The sequence below is a fragment of the Colias croceus genome, chromosome 29 (genome assembly GCF_905220415.1).
Source record: "Colias croceus chromosome 29, ilColCroc2.1".
NCBI classification, from domain to species: domain Eukaryota; kingdom Metazoa; phylum Arthropoda; class Insecta; order Lepidoptera; family Pieridae; genus Colias; species Colias croceus.
Genome location: NC_059565.1, coordinates 4,713,872 through 4,736,396, shown reverse-complemented (window position 1 = coordinate 4,736,396; position 22,525 = coordinate 4,713,872). Strand labels below are relative to the sequence as shown.

General features: G+C 32.2%; 2 protein-coding genes and 1 long non-coding RNA gene across 4 annotated transcripts; 2 read left to right on the top strand and 1 right to left on the bottom strand.

Annotated features, from left to right (window-relative positions):
- Positions 1 to 1,959: 1,959 nt before the first annotated feature.
- On the top strand, positions 1,960 to 2,859 carry LOC123704275 (the record flags this gene model as incomplete). Its single annotated transcript, XM_045652584.1, has 3 exons — positions 1,960 to 2,040; positions 2,242 to 2,347; positions 2,537 to 2,859. Coding segments are annotated over 3 exons (486 nt in total), but the record flags the coding sequence as incomplete, so codon positions are not given.
- A 1,568-nt stretch (positions 2,860 to 4,427) lies between these two features.
- Positions 4,428 to 13,818, bottom strand: LOC123704244 (gastrula zinc finger protein XlCGF52.1-like). Of its 2 annotated transcripts, none has more exons than XM_045652546.1 (4): positions 13,582 to 13,818; positions 12,681 to 12,768; positions 11,809 to 11,872; positions 4,428 to 7,080 (listed from the first exon to the last, which is right to left on the bottom strand). In XM_045652546.1, exons 1-4 carry the CDS (start codon positions 13,701 to 13,703, stop codon positions 6,098 to 6,100), a joined length of 1,257 nt encoding a protein of 418 aa, XP_045508502.1. In that variant the 5' UTR covers positions 13,704 to 13,818; the 3' UTR covers positions 4,428 to 6,097. The 2 variants fall into 2 exon arrangements, with proteins under 2 accessions (XP_045508502.1, XP_045508503.1); XM_045652547.1 differs by lacking the exon at positions 4,428 to 7,080 and adding an exon at positions 8,887 to 10,252.
- Positions 13,819 to 15,354: 1,536 nt separating this feature from the next.
- Positions 15,355 to 17,332, top strand: LOC123704477. Its single transcript, XR_006753137.1, has 3 exons — positions 15,355 to 15,453; positions 16,478 to 16,579; positions 17,258 to 17,332. It is a non-coding gene; the product is annotated as an uncharacterized LOC123704477 (long non-coding RNA).
- Positions 17,333 to 22,525: the final 5,193 nt, after the last annotated feature.

Sequence of the window (22,525 nt, the reverse complement as noted above, 5' to 3'; positions counted from 1 at the left end):
GTTTCATAGAAATCGATAATAATATAAGCCATCTTAGAGATGTTGAACGAAAAAAATATTAATGATAACGTCAATATTTTTAATTACCTAAAGGGCATTTCCATTATATTGATTGAAATATCATTACTGTAAGTGAATTGAAAATGACTAATTTTAAATATGAATACTAAACTAAGTCCACAACTATGTCCGTTTTTAACGTTCTACAATTTATTTTTTGAAATCACAGATCTATCTGTACCCTGACATTTCGCATATAATGCAACTAGCTTTCCGCCTGCGGCTTCGCCCGCATTTTCAAAGAAAAACCCGCATAGTTGCCGTTCCCGTGGGATTTCCGGAATAAAACCTAGGCTAGGTTTTATTACTCGTGGATAATGTAGCTTTCGAATGGTGAAAGAATTTTTAAAATCGGTCCAGTAGTTTATGAGCCTATTCATTACAAAAAAACAAAGTTTTCCTCTTTATAATATTAGTGTAGATGACTGACCATACACGCCACGGTTATAACTGACAGGTCCACCTGCAGTAAAAGGAATATCTGCTCAGTTTTTATAACCTGTAGTCTGTACAGGCGCAAAAATTAATTATTTCGAGTGCCACCGTATGTGTGCCTGGTGCCACTCTGCGGCCTTATTATGCAGACGAACATAAATCAAATGAGCGAATGCTCATTTCCCCACTATGTCAAATTATTTAAATGTAAACAGGCATAGAACATTCTGTCGTTGTTCTTAGTGCGTTCGAAAAGATTCTATGCAATGTTCTAATACTGAACAACACTGAATACGAGTTTTCGTTTACACTAAAAGATCACGAAAGGATGCTCTTGCTCTAGCTCTAGCCTCTGTGTTCGTTTGTTGTAGAAATAAACAAAATAATTATTATACTATTAAAAAAATATAGGTATTACGTTTCCGATTGATGTATGTTAGACAGACAGACAGATAGTTATTATTAACATTTTTTATAATAACTTTTAATATTATTATGTGTATGTTCCGACAGGACAGTGATTAAGTAATGATACATCGTGTTATTACCATATTCATAATTAATTAATATTGACATAGATTGTAAAAAATTTATAGGAAAGAGCATAGTTACACTTATTACCTGTATTTCATACATGAATTTTATAGTCGACAGTCGTATTCTTTCATTAAATTAAAGTAAACTTTTGAATACAAAATTAAAATTATAAAATTTCTTAGTATAGGTACTAGGAATTACCTACTTCTATAGAAGTCAAGAATGTCAGTGTAAAAAATAAAAACGAATTTGTCTCATTTTTTCAAAACACACACACACATGTGTTCAGTGTTTCTAGTATTAAAGTCCAGAAATCCACAAGTCAACACTGGGGATCTAAATGGTTCGTTTAAAAAATATGTACTTAATACGCTACTACTAGAAGACTGCAAATTATAGATTTGGTTTTGAAGATTCGAACTATTACAAATACGACTAGCTTTCCGCCCGCGGCTTTACCCGCGTTTTCAAAGGAAACCCCACATACCTAGTTCCTGTTCCCGAGGGATTTCTAAGATAAAACCTATCAAGTGTTAATCCAAATTACCCTCTGTATGTGTGCTTAATTTCATTGTCATCGGTTCAGTAGTATTTGCGTAAAAGAGTAACAAACACACATACACATATATCCATCCTCACAAACTTTCGCATTTATAATATTAGTAGCATAGGATAGGATAGGATAAATAACAGTAGTTTCTTTTAGTCATGGATAAATCGAAGGAAAACTTGAAATGCATAATAAATTGCTTACAGCCGTTATTAATCGTAGAAAAATGTTTCTGTATCTTTCGATTCATTAACGTGAATGATAACATTAAACCCCCATCGCTAAGGAATAAGCTGTATTCTTTATTTTATATAAGTGTCAGTTTTTTGTTTTATATAGTATGCTTACTAAATTTAAATGAAAATGAATTAACTTTTTCAACGATCACTCCGACTGTGTATATGCTGTTTCTATTTATTATCCAAATGATTGTACCGTACTTATTTTCAAACAGCTATGTAAATATAATGAAAAAAATGTCCACAATCGATTGCATGTTACATATTGATAATAATTTTTATGTATCATGGAAATTGAAAATAAAAAAACGAATGTGTGTCTTTCTTGTGACATATGTAATATTTACTCTGTCGCAATTTTATGTGCTACGACATTCTTTTAGGTATATGATTATATTTTCATCGATATTAGTATTGAAGCAAAAGCTTGAGATATTCACATTCTGTACGTATGTTATTATGTTTTCTCGACGTCTGGATATAATAAAAAATTATTTATCTTCGTTTGGCGGGAATAACGACAGACGTCAGATCGTTGTTCGCGCCAAAAATATAAAAATACAAACCTTGTCTATGGCTTACTGTTTGATTGGCGAAGTGAGTCTGTTAATTAATACAGTTTTCAATTCATCAATATGTTTTTTAGTGATTACTACCTATGTACACGTATTGGCTATAATGTGGCTTTTCCTTTGTTATTACCACTCCTTGATAGTTTCAGTGATGTGGTGCGTTAATGAATTCTTATATATTTGTGTTATTGCTTTGATCGGTGAGAGTGTTATAACATCGAGGGAGCAATTAAAAATTGTGATAAATGATATAATAGTGAACTATGCAATGTCGAAAGAAGTTCGGAAGCAAGCCAAGATATTATTGTACGCTGTGGAAGCGTGGCCATTACGTTTTTCGGGATATGAAATGTTTTTTTTTAGAAGGAGATTATTGCTTGCAATTATCAGCTCTTTAACAACTTATTTAATATATATCATACAGATTTGTCATGCTCTATAAAGAACGGGAGATAGATAGAATAGTTATTAAAGACTTTTTTTAACGGATTTTAAACGCGATTTATTCATTATATTATTTTTCCGACGTTTCGAACACTTTACAGCGAGCGTGGGGAGACCACGGGAGTCTCCCCTTGACCATGTAAATAATATAATGTATAAATCGCGTTTAAAATCCGTTAAAAAAGTCTTTAATTTCTAAATGTATACTCGCGTAAAATCTAAAACTAGAAAATACTAGATAGAATAGTTGTTACCAACTTTCTTTGTTAATATTTTGAAAAATAGTCTTCGAAAAATATTTAGTTCTGTGTAGTCTGAAGAATATCATAATTTTAGAAAGGTTAATGTATTTTTTTCTGTACTGTTAGCTACATAAGTTGAATATAAAGATTAAGACGTAGTATATATCTGTCAACTGTGGATTAAGATTGATTTGTACCTACTTTTAACTTATTTTAAAAATAAAATCTTAACAACATAATAATGTGTATTACTTTTACCCATCCTTTAACAAATTGTGTATAGTTACTAAATTAATAAATAATATAAACAATACTCTTGAACCAATCTAGCAGGCGTTGCCCCGGTTCAGGTTGCTAAGGCAGGATCACGGGTGAAGGAGTACTCAGGCGTCGCCCCGGCTGCGGCATGGCAAAAAGACGCGGGTTTGAATCCCGCTGAGTGATCGAAAATTTTTTATTATAATTTTTGCATTTGAAGCAGTAAACCTAAATATTACAATCCCAATATTTTCATACCGATCCAGTAATTACGAAGCCTATTAATTCAAACAAACACAATTTTATTTCTAAAATATTACTAGCCTAGTTATGTTTATCAGGGATAATGTAGGATTCTAATGTAAATCCATACTAATATTATAAAAACGAAAGTAACTCTGTCTGTCTGTCTGTTACTCAATCACGCCTTAACTACTGAACCAATTTGCATGAAATTTGGTATAGAGATATTTTGATACCCGAGAAAGGACATAGGCTACTTTTTACCTCGGGAAATAGGATAGGTTTTATCCTGGAAATCCCACGGGAACGGAAACTATGCGGGTTTTTCTTTGACTGTGCGGGCGAAGCTGCGGGTGGAAAGCTAGTGGTATTCAATTCAAACAATCCAATATTTCCTCTTTATAATAATAGTGTAGATTGTAAATAAAATGAGCGTGTGTACCGAGCACACGTGTCAGAAGTGAAACTTCTTTGGTAAGATTCAAAGATACCAAAATCGTCGCCTTTTCTGTGACGTATTGCGACGCGGAATTTTATTCTCAACGCGTCTGAAGCTATATTACTTGATCTGTGGCCAAAAGAAGTTACACTTCAAAACAAATGACAGCGCTAAATAAAAATAGGCCGACTAGCGCCAACTGCCGCGTTGTCAAAACAAATTATACACCAAAACTTTCTTCAATAAACACGCTATCGTTGGTGAAAACAGAATGAAAATCGATGCAGTACTTTTAGAGTTCATAGCGAAAAGACAAACAGACGCGGCAGAGGACTTTTTTTATTATGTGTAGTGAAAAAAAAACTTTAAAATACTTACTTTATTTATGTAATTTAAATAACAAAACCGTTAAAAGTGCACATATTTTTATTTAATATTTCCTTATTTAATTAAATACTTATATAATGTAATGACTAAGAGGTACAATAGGCTTACATATCTATATATAAATATATTAGGAGTGTATATTTGTTCTTATTGAAACTAAATAAATCATATTTTAATTGAAAAAACCTATTAATTGACAAAATACAATGTTACTGAATATAAACAATCTTGTAACGTGGAATTTTGATAATTGTGTATTTTTGTTTAATTTTTATTTTTATTGCAGTCTAAACGTTCTTAGCTCTGCATATTCCACAATACAATAGGCTGTCTCTTTCACACACTATGACAAGTAGGTATACTTCAAAAAAATGTTATGTACTCGCTTAGTACTCGTATATATTTTTCTTTGTTGAAACATAAAATACTCGATATATTTTTCGTGACACATAAAAAGTAACTAAAAAAAATGGCTCCGAAATATTTACTTGAGCGTTATAGCCCATTGAGCCCCAAGCGGCCCGATCGGTCCACGACACAATAGATTTTCTATTATTATTAAACCTTTATACAAAAAATCGAAAAAAAAACAAATAAATTATTTTAACATAAATATGGGTGTTACCTCCACTCTTAGATTTTTTCCTTAAAAAAAATAAATTTACAAAACAATCTGTTTATATTACAATATAATGACTATAGGCTATTTATAAACAGCTTTTTTTAGCACTTAATATAACAGTATATCTAAAGATATAAAAATTACTTCAGTAAAAAAAACAGTCATAGTCCCTTGCATAGTTTTTCAAAACTTATGAAAATCTGTATTTAATTTTTATTTTTTTAAATGTATTTCACAAATATGTAGGAAATTACCAAGTGGATATAGAAAACAAAATATTACAGAAAAAAACATTGTGAAAAACGAAAGACAAAATAAATATCACAAAATGCATAAAAACCAATTGTTTTTATATCTACCCTCATAAATATTAATTTATATTGCACAGTTATCAATCTTAATTTATTTGCTAATCAATTAAGAACTACTGAATCGATGTTAATGCAATTGGTTATAAGATTGTTTATTAGGTAGAAGATAAGATTATGACATTTTTCACTATTTTTTTTTTCTTTAAATTTTGGGGGTATTTTTTTACTTATTGTATTTTTTATAATATTTGTAAACTTCCATTTGACTATCTACTTTTGTATTTCTTTATTTTCTTTTAAAACCGAATAAGTACCAAATCGCAAAAATATCGTTTCCGTTCTTGAGTAATCGAGTACATCCAAATTTACGGACATATTAGTGACTAAACGTCACCTAAAAGCGAGACGCAAACTCTTACATTACCTATCTCTTTTTCTCAATTCGAATAACATGAGATAGCAATACTAATTCAGTATCTATTAATTACCAATGATATTACAAGTAAAAAGGTGTAGGTAAGTATACTTATTAGCCACATTTTACTCTTGTTGTCTCTTTCGCTCACAATAGTTGAATCATGCCATCTCACTGTGACGTCTAATCGTGTGTGCGTTAGTGTGCCGTGTTTGAAGATTTAATGTTGTGTTGGTAACCTATCTACACCTTTTTACTTATAAATTCATTGAGCTCTTTTCTAGCTTTAACATGAGTTCATTTATTTAACTTTTAAGCATATTTATTGCTATAAACTGGCAACTTATTCGTTCCCCTCCGCCATTAATTTCTTCTGCACTTTCTCCCACACAGTTCTAGCAACACTGGCATCTGTTATTTTAATCACATAACTAACATTGGGATGTTTCTTCTCGTAATGTCGCATAATATTTTGCTTATGAGAAAATTTCTTGTTACAGACATCACAACCGAACGGTTTACTATTTGTGTGAGATCGCATGTGATAGATCAATCTACTCTCTTTTGGAAAGACTTTATTACAAATCTTGCATTGTAAATTCTTCTTTTTCTCATGCCTAGCTAGATGTCTCAGCATGTTATGTTTGTGACCAAAATTCTTGTTACACACGGGACAAGGGAAGGGCTTTTCGCCCGTATGCTTCCTCATATGAGGCTTTAACAACCCCGCATTCGTGAAGGTTTTATTGCAAAACACACAGGAGAAAGGCCTATCGTTATTGTGTATTTGAATATGTCGGACCAAGGCCGATTTATATTTGAAAAACATTTTGCACATGTCACATTGAAAGGGCCTCTCCGTGGTATGTTTTCGTAAATGGCTCTTGAGGAGGAACACCTTTTGAAACGTCTTGTTGCACACATTACATTCCAATGGCTCGTCTGCTTGTATCTTGCATCTACCCCCCGCTCTTTGGTGTTTAATTAAATGGGCTCTAACTGGGAACTGTTTTTGGCACTTTTCACAATGAAACGGCTTAACTACAAGGTGAATTTTCCTGTGTTGTTGGAGATTTGATGAGCTCTTAAATCTCTTTCCACATTCCTGGCATTCATACTTCCTTTCCTGGGCATGGTCTACTAGATGGCCTTCATAATCCTCCAAGTTGTTTAGTCTCAAAAGACAGATATGGCATTCAAGTTTTTGCCGACTGTGCAAAATTAAATGGTGCTTCAAGTGCGCTTTAAACGTGAATCTTCTGGAACATACCGGACATTGGTATTTGCCCCTCTGTACGGCGTTTAAGTTTAGATCTTCTTCAGAAACTAAAAGCAAAAAGTTTCGTATTAAAATTTTGTGTAGCGTTATTTTGTACTAGCTTTTGCGTTTCGTTGGCTTATATATGGAAATCTTCTCAGCGAATAAAGTTGGAAATTAAACAGGTTTAAAACCCTGCTAGATCTCGATTTATATCTTACATCATTAGTTGTCCTTATCTTGATTTTACGAATTTGTAATCATAAAATATATTTATTAAAAAGGATATTGACGCTTTTAACTACTGTAAGGTAAAGTAACTACAGAACACCTTATTTAAAATCAAAAATTATATAATCCATCCTAAAAATAATTATATTTGTGTGTTATAACAAAATTAGTTTCCTTACGTTTGGGTAATTATTTTTTAAACATTTATGCAAGTTCTGTTTTGTTAATTTTCTATATAAATAAAAAACTGTTTATAAATAGCCATTAGTAATTTCAAGTTTATTGTGAATTTTACAAAATCCTGTAACTATCTAATATAATAACAATCTATTTGTAACTATAAAAATAATCTTATATTGACAACTTTTACATAAATCATACAATATATATGTGTATATATTTTTCTTATAGTAGGGGAGCCCAAGAGGGGATTTTGGGATTTACTCGAGCGCGTCAGATTACTATAAGGGACGGTACCTTAGCTATTCATTAGTACCTCTAGTCAATATGAGCAGTTATGGTTGGTGGGTGCGCTCAGGGGCCCCGCTGGAAAATTTGAATAATCCATAATTCCCTAAGGTTGAGCTCGAATCGTCAGATTAGCGAAATGGGGACTTCTTATATTGTAATTAACCCCCCCATATATTAATCTGACGCGCTCGAATAATATTACTTTAATTTTTTACCCTTTCTTCATAGCGATTAAATCGCCACTTAAATCGTCAGATTAACGTATACTATTTTTCAGTGACGTCCTGGAGCATGCAAAATATCAATATCTAACGCGCTTGAGTATTTCCAAGCCAATTTTTTTCTTTTTTAAATTAAAAAAAAAATCAAAAAACCCTTCCCCACCGCTAAAAGTGAAAACATTATAGGACCTTTTTTTCTCGCTATGGTCTAATCTACCAATTCTAATAGGTTCCCGTGACGCTCGAGTAAATCCACATTTAGCATCCTGGGCTCCCCTACTATTACTATACTTATACCGCGACATCTCTTGTGATTTAATTTTTATAAATACTTATAAATTTATAAGAAATTTTAAGATAAGTCATCTAAAAGAAAATAAAATATTCATCATATATATTTATTTACAGGTTGAACAATATATTCATCTTTATTTGCTTAATTTTAATCATATTTATAAAAAAGCGAGTGCCGAGCACACGTGTCAGAAGTGAAACTTCTTGGGCAAGATTCAAAGATACCAAAATCGTCGCCTTACTCTATGACGTGACCTTGAAATTTTACTCTCAACGCGCCTTAAGAAGTTTCACTTAAAAAAGACAGATATTTTTACAATTCCTTCAAACGTATACATTTTACACATCATATTATGTTACAAAATTTATCTATTAATTTTTTTTAACATACGTAAAAAGTAAAATTGCATGCAATTTTAATGTTGAGAAAATGTTGTATGAACACCATTTTTCATATTTATCTTCTCTACTATATAAAAATAAGTCGGGTTTTCCTTCCTGACGCTATAACTCCAGAACGCACGAACCGATTTCCACGTTTTTGCATTCGTTGGAAAGGTCTCGGGCTCCGTGAGGTTTATAGCAAAGAAAAGGTGTCTCTGGTGGCGAAACGGAGTTCGCCCGGTTTGCTAGCATATCATATATTATACTTATCTAATCTCAGCTATTTATACAAAACATTACATTAACGATAAGATGTAAAAATTTGGAAAATCGTAAAACCAATAAAACTCAAGAAAATGCTTAACATCTATAATATATTTCTATTACAATTACTTTCAGTCCATCCCCCCCACTTCACTTATCTCTCATAACTTTTCTACATTAAAAAAAACTTAAAACTGCTCGTTAACCCCCCCTCTTTCAAAAACACCTTTCCCTCTAACAGTCCTTTACCACTAACAGTTTGATATTAAACCTTTTTAACCATCTTCATTACAAAAACAACATCCCCTATTTACCATCCTCGTTTCAAAATAAACACATCCTCTATATAACATCTTTGTTACAAAAAAAATAACTTCCCTTACACATCTGGGTGAAAAACACCCTTATACATCAGCTTCACTTAATTTCTGTTGCACCTTTTGCCACACTTGCTTCGCCACAGTGGCGTCCGTGTATTTAGCGACGTATGTCTCGTTCGGATGTTTTCTTTGATAATGTCTCAAAACGTTGTGTTTATGTGAAAACTTTCTTCCACAAACATCACATTTGAACGGCTTACTATTCGTGTGCGATCTCATGTGATATATTAGCCTACTCTCTCGCGGAAAAACTTTGTGACAGAGTTGGCATTCGAGATTTTTCTCTCTATTATGTCTCAGTGTATGCCGTAACATGTTATGTTTGTGCGCAAACTGTTTTTTACAAGTCGGACACGTGTATGGCTTTTCGCCGGTGTGCTTGCGCAAGTGAGGCTTGAGCAAACCGGAATGCGTGAATTGTTTGTTACAATACTTGCATGAGTACGGCCTTATATCGTTGTGTACTTGTATATGTCTGACTAAAGTAGATTTGTATTTAAACTGCATGTCGCACATTTCACATTGAAACGGCTTTTCAGTTGTGTGCCTTCGCAAGTGACTCTTTAGAAGACACTCTTTTATGAACACTTTGTCGCACACGTTGCATGTCAATTCCGGTTTGGTGGGTGTTTTACACCCGACGGACTTCTGGTGTCTCTGTAAATTAGCTTTTACGGCGAATGCTCTGGTACACTTTTCACATTTATAGGGTTTGACGTCTAAATGTATTTTCTTATGCTGTTGTAAGTTCGACGAGCTTAAAAACCGTTTGCCACAGTCTGTGCAAGGGAATTTTCTGCAGTGTTCGTTTAGATGTGTTTCGTAGTCTTCCAAAGCGTTGAATCTGGTTAGGCAAATGTGGCATTCTAATTTTTGCCGACTGTGCAAGATGCTGTGCTTGTAAAAGTGGCCTTTTGTAGCGAAAGTCCGGCAACATACGGGGCAAATGTACCTGCCGTTGTCGACAGCGTGCAATGATAGATCGTCATCGGTAACTAAAATGAAATTTTTCGCTTTTGTAGCCATATTTGTTTTGTTTTTGGAAGTGACGGTTACGCAAAAGCTAGTATGGACTTTAGGTTTATAAGAATATATAAGGGCTATGAGCTATAGAGTTTAAAGTGAATGAGATTACATTAAATAAATGAACATTTTTGGGTCAAAAATATACAGTTTACAAGTTTAAAAAAAATCTTCTGTTATATGAAATTAGATTTCATTACACGAAAAATAATTACCAATACTATCTGAGCAATATATTATCTTAATAGAGCATATATAGTATTATTTCAATCTGTTCAGCAGTTTTAAAGCAATTATTTGGGTATATACGAAATAAGATATTATTTAATGTCATATCATTCACAGTTATTTTGAAAGGATGTCCAGCTAGACAAAAATAGAGAAAAAATTACCTTCTTATATATGTATTTCAATGTCTTTTACTCAGAACTGGGATTCGGACCAAACTCTTTTAGGTACATAATATATGAGTGTATAAAATCACTTATTATGCACACGCAGAATGAAATTTGTATGGCCATAGCCAACCAGTACTTAATAAAAAACTTTTTTAAATTAATAGCATCGCTCCTTTCAAAATAACTTTAAAAACAAAATAAAAAAAAAATGTACATATATTTATTTAATAAAATTGAAAAGTTTATTTGATTTTAATATAAAATTGTACAACTCAATTTCATCAACAAAATAAGGTAAAATTTAAATTTTATTTAGCTTTAATTTTATTTTTGTTCATCTATCGAACATAAGACTTATTTTATACTAGCGGTCCGCCCCGACTTCGCCCGTGGTACATATATCGCAATAAAAAGTAGCCTATGTCCTTTCTCGGGTATCAAAATATCTCCATACCAAATTTCATGCAAATTGATTCAGTAATTTCGGCGTGATTGAGTAACAGACAGACAGACAGAGTTACTTTCGCATTTATAATATTAAGTATGGATAAGTTACAAACGATAGTAGCGAAGAATCGACTAAATAGATAGACGTCTGATTTGTAACATTCTTGTGTAGATAGCCCATTTATTGAGGAAGGCTATAGGCTATATAGCATCACGCTAAGACCAACAGGAGCGGAGCAATGCGGGTAAAACTACAGGGCGCAGTTTATGATAATAAATATGTAATTAAGTCTCATTTCATATTTATAATTAAACTCCTTAAAAATTAATAAATGTGGGTAAAACTGCGGAGTATAAATCTATACTAATATTATAAAGCTGAAGAGTTTGTTTGTTTGTTTGAACGCACTAATCTCGGGAACTACTGGTCCGATTTGAAAAATTCTTTCAGTGTTAGATAGCCCATTTATCGAGGAAGGTTATAGGCTATATATCATCACGCTACAACCAACAGGGGTGGAGCCACGGGGGTGAAACCGCGCGGAGCAGCTAGTAAAAAATAATTCTACTATAAAAACAGAATATTAATATAGAGCTAACACAGTACTTATTTTGTTGATGAAATTGGATATTTAATTATAGATTTAACTGAGTCTAACTTAAAGTTAAGTTTCTCAACTTACCTCCATCAACAGATGTGATGGGGCCCTGCGGGGCCCCTATGTCCGGTATTATGAAATCATTCTCCTAAAAATTAAAATAAATTTAATATTGGTATGTTATGAATTTTATAAACTATGTGATATAATAAAAATGACTTATGTATAATACAAAAAGGAATCCCTAAACATATTGCTATTAAGCGCAATTCTTGAGAACTGCTGAACAAATTTCATTAATTTTTTTTTTAAGTGAAACTTCATTATCGGGGTTGGAAAAAAATTTATTGTAACATTTTTTCGTTACGCGTGACATTTTTCCGTTACGCGCCATCTTTTTCTTATCGCTACCACGCGTGATTCGACGTATTTCTGTAAAGTTGCATATGGTAAATTATTTTTTGAAAAATAAGATCATAAGGAAGTTTCACTTCTTACTTGAAGTACGAGGATGGTTCTTACGGCGAGAAAGTATAAACCTGTACCACGGGCGAAGCCGGGGCAGATCGTTAGTTTGTCATAATAAATAAATTGATGAATAATGAATTTCTGGTGTAGAAACTTTTGCCAAATTTATTAAAAATATCTTTAAAACATGGAATATGCATTCGATTCTATCAAGATGGGATATAGTAAACATGGGTTTGTATATTTCGACCACCTCCTTGGTACAGTGGTTGACACGTGAGCGTAGAACCGGAGCGTAGAGGGTTCGATTCCCGGTGGAGACGAAGAAAAAAAAATGTCTCAGTCTGGCAGGACACAGAAGGCTGATCACCTACTTGTCCCTAAAGAAAAACGATCAGTGAAACAGATGTATAATGCATCCGCCCCTTACCCCACTAGGGGACATGGGACTTCACTTTTACTTTTTAAACATGGGATTTGTATCTCACCTCAGGCTCCGCTTTAACAACACATAATCCCACCGCTTCAGCTTTTACGACAGTTTCCAAACATTCCGTTGTATCTTTTGGTGTATTACTGTAAAATATAATAAATAATATTATAAAGGTAAAGATTTTGTTTGTTTGATTGAACATGCTAATCTCAGGAACTACGGGCCCGATTTCATAAAATCTTTCAGTGCTAGATAGCTTATTTATAAAGGAAGGCTTTATATCATAGAGCTAAGTCCAATAGGAGCGGAGCAATGTGGATAAAAATGAAGGGTATAGCATATATTAACATAATAAATCCTACTAATATTATAAATGCGAAAGTTTGTGAGGATGTGTGTGTGTATGTGTTTGTTACTCTTTCACGCAAATACTACTGAACCGATTACAATGAAATTAAGCGCACATATAGAGGGGTACCTTGGATTAACACATAGGATAGGGTTTATCCCAAAAATCCCACGGGAACGGGAACTATGCGGGTTTTTCTTTGAAAACGTGGGTGAAGCCGTGTATATTCAGTAATACTGAGAATAGGTCATAAACTATTTTCTATCTATTCAGTAGATTTTGAATGAAAGAGCAAAACAGGTTCATACATATTTCAGATTAAAAGCATTAAGACATCTTATTCCATTTATTTAGAGAAACATAAATTCTAAGCACTTGAAACATGATAAAGAATATGATTACTTTCGCAAACGTTAAGAAAACGAGTTGATACAACCCGTTACAGTGTTCTATTTTCGTCAAAGTTATATTATATTCGGTTCAGTGCGTTAGCTGTCATTACTAAATAAAATAATGGTACAAACAAAAAAACTGTATAGCAATTGATGCAATTATAACACAAATAAGCAGTTTTTATTTCCATTTAATAATATATCTAAGTACTTACTCTTTTTCTGTATCATCTAATTCTGGTTTAATATTTATGAATTCCGGATCTTTTTCGTTAGCGACGGGCGCTTCAGGCTCGTAATCAATTGGTTCTATTTTAATGATTATATTATCCGACATTTTGTGTCGTTTTCATGCGGCACTTTCTCAATCCATTACGATTATTTTTATAATATAGGAAATAGACAAAAATTACGAGTACATAGTCCCAAATAAAATAAATCCAAATTAGGAATTACGATGTGTCAAAATTACTTTTTTTACGACATAGTGGTATGCCCGGATACGGGGATATTGGACGAAATGACAAGTGCTGCGGGTTTTTGATAAACAAAATTTTAAACAAAAAAAAATGTTGTTATTAATAGAAAGTGTATAATTTGAGTTTGAGTTTAACTTATATTCTATACTTCAAGTTTTATATCTATGGACTAGCTTTAAGCGCGTCACACACGGTGAAGATCACACCAAGATCACGGTCACCCTCAAAATTTCGGGTCATTTGTAACAGGATGGCGGTTCTACAGGGGTCTTAGTACGCAATGACAAAAAGAAAAATGATGGTCAGAACGCTGATACCGGATACCTTAAGATACTATAACGTTTTATATTAGAGAATCTTTACATAAAATATTATAGTATCTTCACCGTGTGTGACGCGCTAGTCCGCCTTTACACACGTGTGTTAAACGAATGCAGTCTATTTCACAAACTATTTCTAAAGCCTATCTATGTGTCAATTTCCATCATAATACAAATAGCCGTTTTTACATGAAAGAGCTACAAACTTCAACCCGTTCGTCCATTTTTTTATTTTACATAGTAGGTATGCAGTTTTTTCATTATGAATAATCAAGTATTTAATTAAAATTTGATAGCCAATAGCAATGTTTAAATTGATCGGAACATATTTTAATACAGTCATGTTTTCTAAGTTCAACAATCAATTACTGACAACGTGTACGTAACTGTTTTTTAAAACTAATTTTGTTTAAAAATAATTAAAATTGTACAATTTGATTATTTTTGTCTTTTCAGTTATAATTTTAACTAACATATTTCTGGTAATTTCGAAAGATACCACGATAAAAGCACGTCGAAGTCACAGAGACCAGTGAGCTTATTAATTAATTTATAATAGAAATAATTAATATAAATAATTAAATGATCAATTTAAAAAACCTCTATACATAAATAGTAATAAGTTATAACCACAGTCAAACATAACAAATAAAAAGACAGAGATAAAGAGACATAGAAATTTAAAGATATTCTGATCGATTCTGATTCAGTAATTAATTATGAGTCCATTACTACAATAACTTATATAAAAATAAAAAAAACCCGTTTTCCTTGGTCATGGCAACACGCGTGAACGGGTGGACCGATTTCGATAATTCTTTTTTTTATAATATTCCTTGAAGTACGAGGATGGTTGTTATGGAAAAAAAATGTGTGCGTGTACTAGTGTACACACGTAAGAAGTGAATCTTCTTTATGACCTTATTTTTCAAAAAATAATTTACTTTAAGCAACTTTACAGAAATACGTCGCATCACGCGTGGTATGGATAGGAAAAAGATGGCGCGTAACGGATAAATGTCACGCGTAACGAAAAAATGTTACACTTAATTTTTTTCCAACCCCGATAAAGAAGTTTCACTTCAAAAACATAAACATATACCACGGACGGGGCGGACCGATGAACTTATTTTAAAACTTATTTTGATAAAAAAAAATATATTTTCACCAAGATCTATTTCAGGCAAACCCTCCTACCAATACAGGAAAGGCTCCAGAAAGAGAGAAAACGTAAAGATGTTGGTCTATTTGAGCCGTATTGGGAAAATGGCCATTGGGTTTTTGATAGGTTTGTGTTTATTTTATAGTTGTATTCAAAACTAGCTTACCGCTTCGGCTTCGCCCGCTTTGTCTAAAACCTAATCTATACTAATATTATATAGCTGAAGAGTTTGTTTGTTTAAACGCGCTAATCTCAAGAACCACAAGGACCAGTAGGGTCCGATTTGAAAAATTCTTTCGGTGTTGGATAGGACATTTATCGAGGAAGCCCATTTGTTGTAACCATGACAACGATGAAACAGAAAACAAGAATTAAATAACACTAGCTGCGCTCCGCTGTTTCACCCGCGTGCTTATGAATGGGCAATCAAACACCGAAAGAATTTTTCAAATCGGACCAGTATTTCCTGAGATTAGCGCGTACAAATAAACAAACTCTTCAGCTTTATAATATTACCTAAGTATAGATTAGTATCTATTTGTAATCAACAAATCAGTAATCGCTAATTGTAAAAATTATTTATTCAAATTAAAATGTATTTAGTACAGCAAATCGGTACAATAAAACGAAAAAACAGGACATTTCGATAAAGTGAAATACCGTGTTACAGGCTGATGCATTTCACATGTTAAACTGATCGATTCTCTTTAGGTTTTATTTTAAAAGGAAAATACATTATGGAGGTATAATCCAGTCTTCCAGATTTTTATGGGCTTTTTACGTAAGGCATAATACTTAGTTGAAAATGTTATAGGTAAAAATATATATGGAAAAGATATAAAAATATTGTTTTAACTGATCATTTTAACAAAAAAGGAGCATGATACATATTATATACTGCCAGCTTGTTTTTTTTTATAGATTAATATTTTACTAGATACAATAAAACAGCCGCTTCTGTCTGTGCGTCCCTATGTAATTTACGCAACGGATTTTGATGCGGTTTGTTTTAATAGATAGAGTGATTTAAGAGGAATGTTTGCGTAAATATCTGATTCATTTGTTAATAATACCAAGTAGTAGACAACGCGGTCGAAGCCACGGGCAGAAGGTGTATCTAATGCTAATAATCTTAATTTTTATACTAAAGACTAAAGGAAGGACGAATACATAAACAACCTTCGAATATATTAAACGTAAAAACAACAGAAAATAACGAATGCGACCAAATCTGCCCTGCGGTTTATGAGGAGTAAGCAATATTATATATTTACTACACGTTACTAATTACTAGTTACAGTCAAATATTTTACAAAATATCACTCAAATCGTGTTTGACTAAGAATGCGTCGATCAAAATCGTTTTTGACTGATTTAAAAGTGGTTTAGACCGCCAATGAGTTTTGCCTGTAACATAAAGCCAGGGGCAATCTTGGTTGCACGGCGCCGCTCGGAGCAATTTCAGCTGTTCTCTAAATTGCCCCTGCTTGCCTATACTCATCATAATTAAGGAGCCTAATTCCAATGCTGCAGGTAGGTGAGTAGCCCACATAATATACATATTCTATACTAATCGAAACAAAAGAAATGCCACATTTTTATTTCAACATCGTCAAAATTTTTTTTTAGTCACCAAATTGTAGTTAATACAATGTGTTATAATAAAAAATTTTTCCTTTCATAATATTAACTAGCTGCTCCGCGCGGTTTCACCCCGCTCGCCCGGTGGCTCCTCTCCTGTTAGTCGTAGCGTGATGATATAATATAAGCCTTATAGCCTTCCTCGATAAATGAGCTATCTAACACCGAAATAATTTTTCAATTCGGACCAGTAGTTCCCGAGATTAGCGCGTTCAAACAAACAAACTCTTCAGTTTTATAATATTACTAGTATAGATTTAGCATGCTTTTCATTATTTTAATATTTTAGATACGGTAAGGTTTGCGCCCAACGGTTCGCGATTGGCAAATTTGAGAGGCTGAGATGGAATTATCAATTTAAAGAGTTTGACAATATGTGCTATTTGGAATATGAAAATTGTAGATATAAAAAGAAAAGTAAGTTATCACCATCACTAGCTGTGCCCCGCGGTTTTACCCGCATTGCTCCGCTCCTATTGGTCTTAGCGTGATTATATACCTATAGCTTATAGATTTCCTCGATAAATAGGCTAATTAACAGTGAAAGTATTTTTACATATCGGACTCGTAGTTCCTGGTATTTGCGCGTTCAAACAAACAAACTTTTCACCATTGAGTGATATGATTTTCAGGAAAAATTTCTATTACTTTTAATGTTGAAATACTTAAATTTGAGAATTTAACCAACTAATAATTTGTTACTAATTTTCAGTATACAGTAAGTATTCAGTCAATTTTTTAATTATTATAGAATCTATTGTATTATATTATCTGTAATAATAATTTTGGCATTTTTGATTCTCCTAGCTGCTCCTCACGGCTTTACATAAGCCAAAAATAACATTTGAAATTTTACTTTTTTATGATATACCACTGATATAGGTACCTATTAGCCGCTCCGGTAAAAATGACATGAAAATATAGCCTAAATGACTCAGGAAAATGTCGCTTTCTGCTTGTAAAAACGTTCCAGTAGTAGTTACTGTCAGACGTCATTAAAAAAAACACATATACAAATGCAACAATGTTTTCTCTTTCTAATACTTATTAGTCGAGATTTAGAAGTACCTATTAATTCGCTGACCGCCTCCTTGGTACAGTGGGTGACGCATGAGCGTAGAACCGAGGGTACTGGGTTCGATTCCCGGTGGAGAGAAAGAAAAAAAATGTCTGGATCTGGTAGGACACAGAAGGCTGATCACCTACTTGTCCCTAAAGAAAACCAATCATTGAAACAGATGTACGCATAATGCATCTGCCCCTTACTACACTCGGGGACATGGGACTTTACTATTAAGTCGCTTATAAAATACTGTAATTAATTATTTTAAATAATGTAATTAATTTCTAGCGTGGTATTTATTGCATCGTGGTAATTGTCCGGAATTATCTTCGAGATCAACACATCCGACAAACGGGAATGAAATATTGAAGAGAATGACAATGTGGATGAGGAATGTGCCATAAATGTGAAAAATAAATAAACTGTGTTTATTTTTATTATTATATTTAGGGCTGATTTTTCAATCCTTGGTTAAAACTTATTCGTCGAATAATGTATTAAACTACCATTTCAAAAATGCATTCTAATTGTCCGTATTTGACAGTTTACAGGTGACATTTTAACAGGTTCGTGTAATAATTTATAATTGGTCGGATAAGTTTTAACTATGGATTGAACAAGTGTTGATAATTATTAAAAAAACAAAATACCCGACTGCACACTAAAAAAAGAGTAAAAATCCTATATTAATTACTCCCGTGATTGAAATGAATCTAATGATACCGCATACATATTTTTTTAAAGGGAAATTTAGAAAAAATATTATTATGTCTTTATCCCGTGGGACTTTTAGGATAAAATGTATCCTATGACACTCCCGTAATCAAGACAAATCTAACGATACCTCATACATCAAAATCCATCAAGCCGTTTAGGCTACAGGTGGTCACAAAGGAAAAGACATACATACATACTTACATACACTCGAAAAACATTACCCTCCTTCTTTGGCAGTCGGGTAAAAAACGGCCATTAAACTCAAACCTTTATTTAATCAATAAGTTCTATTATAGGAGCATTTTTAAATCGTCATAACATAGTTATAGCATGTTTTATTAATAGATTGATTATGTTTGTAATTGTGATACTTACGTATGTGTGTCCAAGCATTCATTGTAACAGCTCTATATAGTTATATGCATTTGACCTATACATTTATATTCACAGCCCCATGTGATATCCCATGCGGAATGCGTCGGTGTTAACAACTCTTTATAATTTTAGCTTGTATCAGAAAAAAAACTGCTAAAACATTTTGGGTTATCGATTTACCAGGTATAAAATAAAACAAACAAATAATTTTAATTAATTTATTAAGAATACATTAAGTACCTAAGCTTAAATACAAACATACAAACGATACAGAATAAATAATGAAATACATTACATTACATTATATAGGATACATTGAACATTAAAAAAAAATTATTTAAGATTTCCATATAGATTTGATTTTTGACATTTTTTCAATTAAAAAAAAAAAATTTTAGAATATTTTCGTTAGATATGTAGTGAAAATGTGTTCTTATATCAAAAATATTTTCTCACAATGTAAGGAATGTTTACTGTTAAAGGAGAATGGCGAACTCCCATAGGACTTTGGGCCTGATCGTTACACTGATGATTTATGTGGGGTTAAATAGATAAAAATATACAGATTCTATAAATATAACAATTAAAGATCTGTTCTATGGGATAGCAGAGATATTGAGCATGTAACGTCACTAAAATTGAGGTTAGGTTTGCTCGAGTTCAATGAATAGCTTTGTTTCTTTCTAAGTAGAGGTAAGTTTATGTCCTATAATATATATTATTTAGATAGAGTATAACAGAAGAACAGTTAGGTAATAGAGATATTGGATCGAACTTTTATTCTTTTAGAGTACCTAGCAAAACATCGTAGGTACTTATAAGTATATAAAATAAAACACGTTTTTTCATAAATCGTTTATTCATCATTATCATCATAAACAATTAACACATCATCCAGAAACTGTGCTGGCGGCATTAAATCTGGTTGATACCTTGCCCAGCTAAGGAACCATATTATGGACATAACGTGACAGCAGCAACCTACAGTTCTTCTTCCTACTAAACAATTACAATAATAGACTGTTATTGCTTCCCTTCCTATGAGAGCACTGTCGACTAAAATATAAGTAAAATAAGTTTTACTACTTCTATGCCTGGATTGAATGCGACCTCTTAAAAGCCATGTAGTACTTGATGTTGACAGTGCTCTCTGTATGTCGCTGTCTGATTCACGGCACACTTCTATAACATATTTGCCATCGTTTCTTATGTGCTCACCATAATAGGACCTTGCTTGCTTAATTTGATATGAACCTAAGGAAACCAACTGCATTGTCATCTTCATGATTTTCAATCCTCAAAGAATCATTTGCAAGTTTCCAGCATGCATCAAATAATATGTGATCAGAGTGAGTGATCTACAAATAAAGAATTAATATTACAATTGGACAAAAGAAAGTGAATATAATATATAAATCTCGTGTCACAATGTTTGTCCTCAATGGACTCCTAAACCACTTAACCGATTATAATAAAATTCGCACAACTTGTGGAGTTCGATCTAACTTGAGAGATAGGATAGTTTAAACATGTAGGTACCACGGGCGAAGACGGGGTGGACCGCTAGTATATATATATAAAACAATGTGTGTTTACATTTTTGTTTGATTTCAATAGCTAGTACTAAATACCTTAGATAATACTAATCCACTAACCGTTAGAGGAGCAGCCCACCGTTGTATAATTGATAATATTGCGTTATCTTGTAACAAATGCATACGTATAGCATTGTTACGATTAGCATTAATACCACAGTTGATGCAGTTCATATTAATTGTAAATGAAAAATCGGATGCAAAGTCGGTGTCCAGGTAGGGTAGCAGTAGTGAGTCGTAAAGGCAGGTAATCAAAGTCCGGTGTGCAAGCGTTGGTTGGTAGTAATAACAGAGATCGTCAGTGTCCGTAATACGTAGCGAAAGTCGATAAAGATGAAGAAAATAAGTTAACCACAAGCACAAAGTCGAATGTAACGTAACGAAAAACCTCAATCAAATGTCAAAAGTCAAACGACAAACATGACATTGTAATTAAAATTGAAGCGGCCAGCTACATTTCAGAAATATTCTTACAAAGTGCGGCCGCCATGAGTAAAAATGTATAGAATTACGGATTACCTAAATAAATAGCGAGCTAAAAAGTTAAAAATAAAATATATAACGCAGTCAACTTATATTTCTGATTCATAAAGCATTTGAATTTTGTATAAAACTAAAAATGAAAATAAATATTCATTCGTTTAAATCACGTTTAAATCGATATATCGACTATTTTACTCCTGACAGCACTGACAATCTCTGCTTGATAAGACCGGTAGTCATAGAAATCTAAATAACAATGCCGTTAGTGAACATAATATTATCTTTTTTTTCAAACATTTGTTTTCCCATAGAATCAGAAGTCAATATTTTACCAAGAATTATTAAAAATAACATAATGAATTTTAAATTTATTATCATTTCTGTAAGGCCTTATTTATGTTAGGCCCAGTTTCGCCATTCTCCTTTGGGAGTGAAACAAATATTAAAAAAAATAATAGCTTTTATATCTACTTACTCTAAAAATATTTTTGTGATCGATACATGTAAAATAGGTTTTTTGCAATAAAATATACAAAATAGTGCAAGTAAATATAATGAAAATGTGTTTTATATGATTTTTTTCCATTTGTATTGAAGTCAATATATTTTATTCCAATTTCTAGCCACTATAGACTAAAAAAAATATAATAAAATTTATAAAAATGCAATTTCCAATGTGCGTAAATAGGTAAAATTTATAAAAAATGATTTTTGTTTTATAATACTAAAGGAATTATATAGAGCTGTATATTATCAATTTATTAAAATATAAAATATCAAGCTATTAAAACCACTTAATTTAATGCATTTTTCTTTTAAATTTTTATTAATTTCATTAAAACATAGTACATAATTTCAAATAATTCCAATTTCATATTAAATTTCTCGTTAATATATTAAAAAGTAGATTTTTATACAGAAATATGCATCATCTTTTTTATATTCAAGAGCTAAAAATAATACTTTATAAAAGGTACATCAATACTTCGAAGCACCACGCTACCAAAAATAAATCTTAAAATAACGGACGGAAATCAAATAAAAAAACTGTTTCAATTATATTTGTACCCCATTAAAAAAACAACAAAAAACAGTGGAAAGAAGCCTCCACAAAACCCTGTTTTTTTCTTAAAATAACTTAAAAATATTTTTTATCTGTCTTTATTTATCAGGCCTAAGTACACATAGTTAAAAATAATAATTAAAAAACTATGGCCTTGTCAAACTTTTACTTTAAATGAGGGTAGATTTAGAAAATATTGTTATAATATGTAAGACAACGCGTCATTATGAGTCAAGTCTTTGAACAGAGCAGACGTGTGTA

Bases quoted from the DNA above. Each gene is read 5' to 3' on its own strand.
- LOC123704244 (XM_045652546.1), bottom strand. From the start codon at position 13,703: ATGTCGGATAATATAATCATTAAAATAGAACCAATTGATTACGAGCCT. The intron at 12,769-13,581 runs GTAAGTACTTAG...TATATTTTACAG, and splicing joins TTAGATGATACAGAAAAAGA to TAATACACCAAAAGATACAA. The intron at 7,081-11,808 runs GTAAGTTGAGAA...TTTTGCTTTTAG, and splicing joins CATCACATCTGTTGATGGAG to TTTCTGAAGAAGATCTAAAC.